Here is an 11,687-nt window from a genome sequence, read left to right on the forward strand (position 1 = left end):
TTTTGTAATCACTAACTGGGAGAATCTTCTTCCTCATTGAAAGCTTAAAGAGCTCAGGAACCCAGCCCGGTGGGCTCCAGAAATTTCAATTCTAGGTTTTTCTACTTACCTGAAGAAGAAAGAGCCGGGTGCTGCCTCCAAAGCGAAGAACATGCCCGACGTGGACCCGACAATAGGTGCGGGGTGGGACGCGGGTTTTGTTAAGAAAAGTGCCGTGGGTGCTTCCCAGATCGTAGAGGTAGAAGCCGGGCCCGTGGCCGTCGCATTCTCCCTCCGAGCCGGGCGCCCGGTGCTGCAGCACGGCGTGATAGCGAGACACCGAGGGGTGCTCCAGGCATACGTCGCAGCTAGGCAGCCTCCCGAAAAGGCAGCAGCTCGTCCCTTTCAAGCTCCGGGTGCCAAGGATGGTGCCGCCCTTCAGGGTCTCTAGGCTGTAGGGGGCTGTGGCAGGGCCGCCCCACGGCGGCTCTCGGTAAGGCGGGGCCCGGCCCGGGCCAGCAGGGGAAGGAGCCGCTGCGAGGGGCCGCGGCTGCTCCTCTGGGGGACTCCGAGCCTCCCCGCTGTCCGGCGGGACATCAGGCTTCTCGGAATCGGGGTCCAGCAGCGCCGTGGGCCTTTCCTTCTTCACCTCGTCAGGGTTTGAAGGATTGCGGTCTGCGACCTTGTCCCGCACCGCCGGGGGCACCGGCAGAACTGGCTTCTTGAATTCTCTACTGAGTTCTTGCGAGGCCAGCGGCTCGCACTGAGCGGGACTATCAGCCATCCTCAATCGGGTGCAGTCTCGAAATCTGTTCCTAGGAAACGTCACCCTTCGGTCTCTACGTTCCTCTCCGCGCCTCCCTCTCCCCAGCTCCCAGCGGCTTCTCTGGCCAGCGATGGTGGAGTTGCTCCTTCACGACCCAGAACGCTGTGAAGAGGTGAGTATCACGGGAAGATCATAACAAGAGAAAAACAGAAAAAGGCGGTCGGGGTGCTGTCAGAATGGGGACATCTTTAGAGGTTGCAACCGGATTGTAATAACTTCCTGTGGCTTAGCCTGATTGAGAAGAAACGCTTCCGGCAGGCTTGGACCGCTAGTCAACAAACCAGCCTTCCGGGCCTGGCGCGACCCTCGCCTCAGGCCTCTGGGGCCGTACGGCCGCCCAGCCCGGCTCCTGCGCCGCGGCAGTGAATAGTGGCGCCTCCGTGCCTCGGTCCAGGGTCAGACGTGCCGTCTGCCGGCCGCTCCGATCATCAGGCGATCCCAGGATCCTGTGATTGGCGCCTGCGCCCGCTGACCGTGACCGAGGAGCCCCCCGAGGGACTTGGGCATTGCTTGGGCTTGGTGCCTCCCCTTCGTGCTCCTTTGGGTGAAGTTAGGGAAGAGGGCGGTTTTTTTTTCTTTCTGTCATTTTGTTCATTCATTTATTCGTTCATTTTTATATGCTTTCCGAAACCAGTTAATGAGGCAACGTAGTGTAGTTGTTAAGACTGCAGACTCTGGAGACTGACTGTCTTGATTTTCCCTCTCAGCTGTTTCTGACATTAGGCAAGACAGTGGGCCTCAGCTTCCACATCTGAAAAATGGGATAATAATTGTGTCTACTTATAGGGTAGTTGGGAGAATTGAATTAAACAGTAAAGGCAAAGGCTGGCACATAGTGGGCACTAATTAAATGCCAGATAATTACTGTGTTGCAGACACTGTACTAAGATTGTGGTCGTGAGGGATAGATGAGAGAATAAAATTGATTGCGATGAATACTAGTTAAGTCTAGGGATAAATGCTGTGACAGAGATATGCAAAGTGCTGTGAGAATATAATGAAGGAGGATGTACTGGGTAGGTGATGGAAGGTGGTGACTTAAGCTATACTTAAGAATGAAGACAAGTCTGCCAGGGATGTGGTGGGTGGCAGGGCATTGCTGACAGAGATCACAGCTTAAAGAGTCAACTGTGGAAATGCATGGCATTCTTAAAATGAGTAGTATGATACTGTTAGAACTAGGGTGGTCATTGTCTCCAGGAATCTCTTCCTTTGTGCTGCCACTGCACCAGGTCTGCACCTCTAGAACAGCACTAAGCCCACACTTTCATATTGAAGCGTTCTGTTTATGTTTTTCTCCCTCACCCCAGGTCGGAGATCTTGGCATTAGTCTTTGTCTCCTCACATAATACCTGGCATTTGATAAATGTTTGTTGAATTTGAAGAGACATATGGGCAATGAATCTGGAAAGGTGAGTTGAAGCCAGTTTGTAAATTTTGTTGAATGGAGAGCCAAAGAATTTTGACTGACTTTTTCCTGTAGACAATGGGAAGCCATTAGATCTGAGTTAAAAATATTAAGTCTAGCAGCACTATGGAGAATAGATTAGATATAAGGCGAGACTAAAATAAGGAATACCAGTTAAGAGGCAGCAGAAATCTCCCAGATTCTTCCCTATATATGTCAGAAGTTGCACGCATAGGACCATTTAGACTGGTGGTTAATAGCTTTTTTCACCAGATCAGTTAAAAGGTTCCCATGCCTGATACACATAGTATAAGAACCACCTCTGTCTATCTTTAACTCTACTCCCCTTTCTCCCACTGATCTGGGACAGATATGTCAAAATACTCTGAGAAATATTCCAGGTCTCATTTAAGTATCTTGTCTTGAAAATTGTTCAGGATTGGGCATGATGGTAGTTCTAGTAATGAGTTAGGGGGTTGAGATGGAAAACATGGACACTACAGCCCCAGATACTATTGCAGCTGTTAGTCTACTAGTGACCCAAATTCCACCTTGTGGTTCAGTCTAATATGAATTGTCATTGTGTGTGATTGTGATGACTAGCTTCTAGCAGTTATATTTCTCTTAATTTCTTCAGGGAGAACATCTTCGGTCCTACAGTGTTGCTGACACTGACATTTTTCTGAGTGGTCCTGAACAACCTACTTTTTATGTAAATAACGGGCTAGACTTCATATTTTTCACTACAGAAGCTTATAACCTACAGTTGCCAGAGATTTAAAGACACTAGTTTAGGATATCATCTACATTTAACTTGGAAGCTCTTCCTTTCTTATTCCAAAATGTTGAGATACTGGGGAGAGATACCAATCTCATCAAGCCAGGCCAACAGAAGTTCCTTTGATTTGCTCCCACGGGAGTTCCGTCTGGTGGAAGTCCATGACCCTCCTCTGCACCAACCCTCAGCCAACAAGCCCAAGCCCCCCACTATGTTGGACATCCCCTCAGAGCCATGCAGCCTCACCATCCATACCATTCAGCTTATCCAGCACAACCGACGTCTGCGCAACCTCATTGCCACAGCTCAGGCCCAGAATCAGCAACAGACAGAAGGTGTAAAGACTGAAGAGAGTGAACCTCTTCCCTCCTGCCCTGGGTCACCTCCTCTTCCTGATGACCTCCTTCCTTTAGACTGTAAGAATCCCAATGCACCATTCCAGATCCAGCACAGTGACCCAGAGAGTGACTTTTATCGGTAAGGCAAGGCTTTGCTGTATCTTACTTTTTTCAAATAATCTTCCCAGCAACCCTGTTAAGCATGTAATAACATTTCCATGAAGAAACTGAGGATAAGGGTAATTGACTTGGCCACAGTTGCTCAGGTAATTAGTGGGAAGTCTAAGACTTGAACCCTGATCTTCCAAATCCAAAGTCTATATTTTTTTATTTTCTGATGCAACAGGTATTTATTGAGTGCCTGCTATGTGCCAAGCACTTTGCTAGGAGCAAGGTACTACACTGGTATGTAAAATAGGCCATGGCCTCATAGTCCTCAGGGTCTAGTCTTTCTATTTAATTTAAAATGTATATTATGGGTTTGGCTCAGAGTCCTCAAACTGAGATTCATGGACTCATTCTCGTACTATTAGGAATCCACAAGTTCTATATAAGAATTTTTTAATTGTGTGTTTTCATTTTGATAACATGGTTTAAGAAATAATAATATAAAAATGTTCTTGATCCATGCTACTCAAAATCAACATCACCTAGGAGCTTGTTAGAAATTCAGAGTCTCAGGCCCCACCCACACCTGCTAAATCAGAATCTTCATTTTAACAAGATCTCCAGGAGATTCATATGTGTATTTGAGTTTGAGAAGCCCTGCTCCAGATCCTCTGAATGACTACCTTATAACCTAGTGCTACTACTAGATTTCAATGTGTAAGTTTGCATTTGGTGCCAAATTACTTTTTTTCTTTTCGTTTTGAAATTTGTCAGACCTATAGAAAAGTTAAAATAATAGTACAATGAACACCCAAATACCCTTCACCTGGATTCACCAATTGTTAACGTTTTGCCACATTTACTTTCTCTCACATATGTGTGTGTATACACACATATACACACAAATATAGAAACGTATATATACATACATGTATACCAAATATTTTATTTTTTTTTTTTTAAAGATTTTTATTTATTTATTTTTCCCCCCAAAGCCCCAGTAGATAGCTGTGTGTCATAGCTGCACATCCTTCTAGTTGCTGTATGTGGGACGCGGCCTCAGCATGGCCAGAGAAGCAGCGCGTCGGTGCGAGCCCGGGATCCGAACCCGGGTCGCCAGCAGTGGAGCGCGCTCACTTAACCACCAAGCCACGGGGCCGGCCCTACCAAATATTTTAAAGTGGCAGACATTACAATATTTTACGCCTAAATTCTTCCCCTTATACTAAGAATAATTTTATTATTTTCCTACAGAATCCCAATACCATTGTCACACCAAAATAAGTGAACACTAATTAAATAATATCATTTAGTAAGTCTATATTCAGATTTCTCCACTTGTCCCCAAAATATCTTTTTAGATATATTTTTCCCCAATCCAGGACCTAACAAAGATTCATGCATTGCACTTGGTTGTTAGGCCTCTGTAGTGTCTTTTAAGCCAGAATAGCTTCCTCTTTTTTAAAAAACATGATAGTAATCTTTTTTAAGAGTTTGGGGGGCTGGCCCAGTGGCACAAGCGGTTACGTGCACACGCTCCGCTGCTGCGGCCCGGGGTTCACTGGTTCGGATCCTGGGCGCGTACCGACGCACCGCTTGGCAAGCCATGCTGTGGCGGCATCCCATATAAAGTGGAGGAAGATGGGCACAGATGTTAGCCCAGGGCCAGTCTTCCTCAGCAAAAAAAGAGGAAGATTGGCAGATGTTAGCACAGGGCTGATCTTCCTCACAAAAAAAAAAAAAAAACAGTTCGGGTCATTTGTCTTGTAGTAGAATGTCCCACTTACTGAATTTGCTGATTATTTCCTCAAGATTAGATTCAGGTTAAATATGTTTGGCAAAAATACCACATAAGTAGTATTATAGATCACTTATTGCATCTGCCTATTGATGATAATAATTACTACTGTTTTACTTGTCCCAAATTAATGAGAAAAGAACAGAAATAGACTTACATGTAAAGGTTCCAGTTGGCCTAGATGAAGGCCAGATGGTGTCCTGGTGCGTTGCATAATCAAAGATTCTGAAGTTGTTGGAGTAGTGAAAAGGGGAGGGATAACTATCTTATTACATGCCTGGCACATGTTAGTACAGATAGGCCCAATTTGCTCTGTAGCAATCAGTACCATATTTACATTTTGAGGGTAATTTAGTTTAGTTTTTTGTTTTTTAAATAAAACTTTTTTTTTTTGAGGAAGATTGGCGCTGTGATAACATCTGTTGCCAATCTTTCTGTTTTTTTTTTTCTCCCCAAAGCCCTAGTACATAGTTGTATATCACAGTTGTAGGGTTGTCAGGGGCAATTTAGTTTTAACAAAATAACATCGTCCTTCATATTAAATTGAGGCTGTTATTTAGAATTTTGTAGTTTTGTGTCAAAATTCTAATTTTAATTGTTAGAGCTATGAACATCAAAAGTTTATACTAGTTTGTTTTATACATATTTAAAAAACTGTATAACAGAAATAATTTGCATCAGCTATGGGGGTGCCAAAAGAATTATTTTCCTTTGAAATAGGTCTATAAATTACTCAAGTAAAGCAATACTGGTTTAGCTCGCTCCATTTATTAGGCACTTCTGAGGCCCTTAGCTTTTGGCCCAGGGAGACTGGCCATAGGAAATGATGATGGAAATAGTAAATGAAAAGTTATTTGGCAATTGGTTTTCTTACTTTTCAACTATTATGTGAATGGCAGTAGTTGCAACTGAGCAGATAATAGTAAAGTAGGTAGATAGCTCCTCAAGCATTCTTGTACAGCACCTGGTGACACGTGCCAAGTACAGAGCAGGGAAGAGAAATTTTCTGTACCCTATTTTATTTTTATCTATTTGCTTCCTTTGTCAGAGGGAAGCAGAAGATAGGAAATTTCAGGAGACAGGTAAATTATTAGAAGCTTATTAAAAGTTATTTTTATGAAATCAGACAGCTTTCTGAGGGTTTTTTTCTTGGAAAGATTAAGATTTCTGCAGTAGTGATTAGATGCAAAATGGTGTATTATGAAGAACATGGGATCTGGAGTTAGAAGACTCCACCACTTATAACACCTAAACAACTTTTGGCAAGTCAGCCCCTCTGAACCTCAATTTCCTCACCTGCCAAATAGGAATAATACTATAGACCCTACCCATTTCACAGCATAGGAAAGGATAAAAATGCTTTGTAAACCATGTATGTTTTCAATTGCTTTTATAAAATTGAGTTGCTTTCCCAGTTTTACAAATGGTCTGTTGTAGTTACATAAGAATCTCCTAATTTGGACTGTGAATTTCTGAAAGTTCGTGTATGGCCCAGCATGTGAAGAAACTATATTCTGGTGAAATAATTAGAGCACCATTGAGCAGTATCTAAGCTGTACTCTTAAAATTAATCAGATCCTAAAAGTGATCAAAATTGAGCAGTTGGTACAAGGAGAAGGAAACTTCCTTTCCACTAGATACCCTTTTATGCTGTTTATTATAGACATGTATTGCCTAGTCAACCTTTATGTAATTGGAGGAGCTCAGAGAGATGTCTGTGGGTTGTTCAGACATGCCCTGACAGCAGCAGGATGAAACTGGGCTATGTAACCGGCATAGAATTCCCCTGGAAAGCTAGGCCAGTGGTTTGCTTGGAATTGTAAAACTCCTAGGGCGACAGGACAGGTCACCCCTTTGCAAGAGCACTAATAACACTACCGTGTCTCCACTTTCAGTGGGAAAGGGGAACCTGTGACTGAACTCAGCTGGCACTCCTGCCGGCAGCTCCTCTACCAGGCGGTAGCCACAATCCTGGCCCATGCAGGCTTCGAGTGTGCTAATGAAAGTGTCCTGGAGACCCTAACTGATGTGGCACATGAGTACTGCCTTAAGTTCACCAAGTTGCTGCGCTTCGCTGTGGATCGGGAGGCTCGGCTGGGGCAGACTCCTTTCCCTGATGTTATGGAGCAGGTATTCCATGAAGTGGGCATTGGCAGTGTGCTCTCCCTCCAGAAGTTCTGGCAGCACCGCATCAAGGACTATCACAGTTACATGCTACAGGTGAGGCAACCCTGTGGGGAAGTGGATAAAGATGTGTAATCTAAGGGTGTTCAGCAGGATACCACAGTTGCTCTAGAGTGCAGAGCACAGGATCTTAGAACAGAGTGGACTTCACCTGCTTTCCTCATGAGGCCCTGTGTTCCATTGGCCTCATCACTGACCTGACCAGACTCACGGGCCTCCTTTAGTCAATGAATGGCCTCATTTATTGATAATACATCCTCTGAAAAAATTTATAGACAGGTAGGTATATGGAGTCTGAGAGAATGTGGTTAGCATGCTTTCATTCACCAAATATTTACTGAGTGCCTGCTGTGAGTCAGGCACCAGGATACAGCAGTTTACAAGACACGTTCCTTGAGTTTACATTCTTGAGAGGGAAACAAAAACAAGTAAATAATGATCAAAACAATTTCAGATGGCATTAAGTGCTATGAAAAACAAAACAAGTGATACTGCATCCAAGGGTGGAGGAGTGGGGAGAGACACCATTTTGGGTTAGAACCAGAAATATCTAATCTCGTCAACCCTGTGGCCTTAAGCAAGTCATTTGTTCAGTTTTGGTTTCTCCAAATCTAAAATATAAGGAATTTTAACACCCAACAAAAGAGTCTTTGCTATGTAATCCAGATTTCCTGCATCATTCATTATCCACCTAGGGTACATATGTCAGCTGTTAGTTTTTATAGCCAAAATGTGATCTTTTGTCCCAGTTCTGATTTATCTTTAACATGGTCTATTTTTCACCTTTATATAACTTTTAATTAATGACACACTCTCTGCCAAATTTTCTTTACATATCTCTTATCATTTACAAATGCAAATTCAACACCTTAAACAAATTCCTTCTATTGGCAGTGTATGCTTTATTCATATTCATATTCTGTTGGTTTTCCATGGGATGCCATAGCTGACTATCCAACTTGCTTTTAACATTTCCTTGGAAAACTGACTCTTGCTTGCCAACAGATTAGTAAGCAACTCTCTGAAGAGTATGAAAGGATTGTCAATCCTGAGAAGGCCACAGAGGACACTAAACCTGTAAAGATCAAGGAGGAACCTGTGAGCGACATCGCCTTCCCTGTCAGTGATGAACTGGAGACTGACCTTGCTTCTGGAGACCAGTCACTGCCCATGGGAGTCCTTGGGGCTCAGAGTGAGCGCTTCCCATCCAACCTAGAGGTTGAGGCTTCGCCACAGGCTTCAAGTAAGAGAAATCAACTTACTTTGATTCTGGGAGATCTGCCAATCTGAGTACGTGTTGTGTTTTTGAATCAACCTCTGGAGATGGAAGAATAAAAGTGGGTGTGGGCAAGAGAATGGAAAGTCTAAAAACAAATATAGCTTCACTGATCTAGAGATACCAGCATTCTTCTTTGTAATTAGTAAAGAGAGGACTAGCACAGCTTTACAGGCATTCTTTAAAATAATTCCTAGTTAGGATGTAGATGCATTATGTGTTATCCTATTGATTACCAGTTAATTCAGCTGACCCAGTTGGGTGGGCAGATGTCCCCTTCTTCCCTTCGTATTCTGTATTGGTCTTTCCTGATGCTTGTACTCAATTGATTGAGACAACTTCCAGATAGATTAATTGTTCTAGTTTGTGTGAATAGTTGGGCTTCCTTGCTAGAGTACCCCCAACAAATTGTAGCTGAAAGGGATTGAGATAGAGCTACTAGTTAGAGGCAGCTGGCCTCTTCTTCTAGATAGACTGTGATTACTTTAGGAACCAGGATGACTCGATCCTTAAGTCAGTCTGAGTGCAAATTAGTCTAGACACTCAGTTCTTTACAAATATAAATTATCATTTCATCAGTGCAGAAATGACACAAATAGCACATCATCTAGTGTGGCCTAAACAGGATTAAGCCACATTTTTAAAAGTATTGGGCAGAGCCTTTTACCCTGGAAGAAACAATAACCACATAACAGTATTGCTAGAACATACAGTGATGTGATGGCCAAAGAGAAACTATTGCAGACAAAGGGGCCATGTCTCTTTTCAGCAGTCTGGGAACTGTTGCCAGCATTTTGTAGTAATCATTAACTTTTCATAATGGAAGAGAGGACCAGGGACCTAAGAAAAAGGCTGGAAAACAAGACAGCCGCATAAAAGGAAGGAAGGTCAGGCATTCTTAACAGCAGAACAAGAGCCCATAGATGTGCTTATCTTTGGCCAGGAGACAGGGAATCTTTCACCTGCATAGTTTTACTTCCCTGGTTTAGGGAAAATGGAGGTGGGTGAAGTGGGGTAAAAGAGGGTGGAGGAAGTGGAAAGGAAGATATTCAGAATTGGTAACGTTCAAAGCAGAGAATAACAACCATATTCTACATCCAAGTAGAGAATCAGAGTGACAGCTGAGCTCAAAGGCCATCAGTCTGCCCTGGCTGGTATATTCATTCTTCTTTGTTCCATCCGTGGCATACCACTAGTTATATGTTGTTCTTCCATTTCTAGGTACAGAGGTAAATGCTTCCCCTCTTTGGAATCTGGCCCATGTGAAAATGGAGCCTCAAGAGAGTGAAGAAGGCAATGTCTCTGGGCATGGCGTGCTGGGCAGTGATGTCTTCGAGGAGCCCATGTCAGGCATGAGTGAAGCTGGGATTCCCCAGAGCCCTGATGACTCAGACAGCAGCTACGGTTCCCACTCCACTGATAGCCTTATGGGGTCCTCCCCTGTTTTCAACCAGCGCTGCAAGAAGAGGATGAGGAAAATATAAAAGGAAAAGAGAGAGATTTTCTGTCCAAACCTACAAGACCCAACAGAAAACCTTGATTATTCAAATTTGTTTTGATAAACAATGATTTGACTCTTATTCTTAAACACAGTGGGTTTTCCTGATTTCAGTGGAACTGGATTTAACAAAACAAGTTTGCATTTTACTTTTGCATCCATTTTTTGTAGTTTTCCACAACAACCAAGCCACCTTTCAGACAGACCACGACGCTGGGACGGTAATCAGGAAACCAAAGCACTGTCCCTGACTGTTGTCTTTACTGTGTGGTTAGACAAGTTACTTAGCTTCTCTAGAGCCATTTCTCTTGCACAACCGAGAAGAATAATACCGCTTTGACGTACCTTGCAGGGATGCTGTGAAGATCGAGATGTTATTAAACCTCAAATCTGTGCTTGAACAGACTCACAAGTAAATATATGCTGATAGCAAATGTCAATTTTTTAACTTGCTTCATTTTTTGGTTGAAGTCATTAGGAATCCAGTACTAATACCTAACAGGAAATAACTAAACACTGCACAACTTACCTATCAGTAGTCTTTTTAAAACTGTTTTTGCTGCCCATGAAGTCTCACAAAATCAGAGATCTGTGGTGACAGCCATTTTGCACATTCAGACAGCCCTCTCCTATTTCACCCATGTATTTCTTCCTTTTCTAGACTTATTCCATCTATCCCTAACCTTTTTATTTCCACTCAGATATTTTATATTTTCACCATGTACATTTTCTCAATTGTTTCTTTCACTTTCTCTTTTGTGAATGAAGTAAACAGGACCTTCCAAGGACAGATTTGTGCTTATTTCATTTGTTGCATCTGCTTAGCCATCAGAGGACAGCAGTCCATTCCTTTGTCAGAATTCTACATCTGCACCTTGTGCTTCTACTGGATGGGCAGCCTCTAAAATGATAACAATCTGCACCTTCCTACTTTATATCATGTCCTGAACAACTTTACTATTATTACTCAAACATCACAGTATCTGCCCTGCTTGGCATCTGATAGTCTCAATCAGTATTTATTACGTAAATGATGCAGCACTGGAATAATTAGGAGTAATTAGCAAATGTGTGCTTTATGCCTTAGTAATGGATGTCAGCATGTTAAATACTATTGAAGTTCAGTTTTTAGGTGCAGAGTATAAGTCTTGTGAAATTTAGAGCACTCCTTTAATAGACACCAAAAATTAAGGCACAGAGCTTTAATTAGTACATTATTGCGTGCCTGAAATGTCCCAGGCAGCATTGAGAATAAAGATGAATGCAATAGCAACAAAATGAAGTTATAATTTAAACTGTTACCAGATCATTTATAAATTTGTGAATTGTACATCCTTAGCACAATTAGCTAGACCCTTTCTGTTCCAGGCTCAGCTTCATTTTCCCTTATTTATGAAAGTAGCCATCTAGTATTTAATCCCTTCAGTTAGCAAACATTTATTGAGTATCTATTATGAGCTAGGTCCTGTGCAAGGGATACAAGATGAGTAAGAC

The 11,687-nt window shown here is 42.8% G+C and overlaps 2 protein-coding genes across 6 annotated transcripts in view; one reads left to right on the forward strand and one right to left on the reverse strand.

Moving 5' to 3' along the window:
* The window catches only part of SLC4A1AP (solute carrier family 4 member 1 adaptor protein), a 29,906-nt gene extending 29,126 nt beyond the window's left edge, over nucleotides 1–780 (reverse strand). For 2 of the 4 annotated variants that reach the window (XM_014781514.2, XM_087436981.1), the window contains exon 1: nucleotides 110–779. In XM_014781514.2, coding sequence (XP_014637000.1) covers nucleotides 110–763 — 654 coding nt within the window. In that variant the 5' untranslated portion in view covers nucleotides 764–779. Of the gene's footprint in view, nucleotides 1–109 lie in introns of all 4 variants that reach the window. The other 2 variants (XM_004418200.3, XM_087436982.1) reach the window with 2 other exon arrangements.
* On the forward strand, nucleotides 780–10,983 carry SUPT7L (SPT7 like, STAGA complex subunit gamma). Of its 2 annotated transcripts, none has more exons than XM_087436984.1 (6): nucleotides 780–917; nucleotides 2,116–2,217; nucleotides 2,851–3,468; nucleotides 7,131–7,455; nucleotides 8,425–8,662; nucleotides 9,917–10,983. In XM_087436984.1, exons 3-6 carry the CDS (start codon nucleotides 3,056–3,058, stop codon nucleotides 10,177–10,179), a joined length of 1,239 nt encoding a protein of 412 aa, XP_087293110.1. In that variant the 5' UTR covers nucleotides 780–917; nucleotides 2,116–2,217; nucleotides 2,851–3,055; the 3' UTR covers nucleotides 10,180–10,983. The 2 variants fall into 2 exon arrangements, with proteins under 2 accessions (XP_087293110.1, XP_014637006.1); XM_014781520.2 differs by lacking the exon at nucleotides 780–917 and adding an exon at nucleotides 1,056–1,349.
* Nucleotides 10,984–11,687: the final 704 nt, after the last annotated feature.

This window comes from Ceratotherium simum, chromosome 11, assembly GCF_057802395.1.
Source record: "Ceratotherium simum simum isolate JZ-2026a chromosome 11, ASM5780239v1, whole genome shotgun sequence".
Taxonomy (NCBI): Eukaryota; Metazoa; Chordata; class Mammalia; order Perissodactyla; family Rhinocerotidae; genus Ceratotherium; species Ceratotherium simum.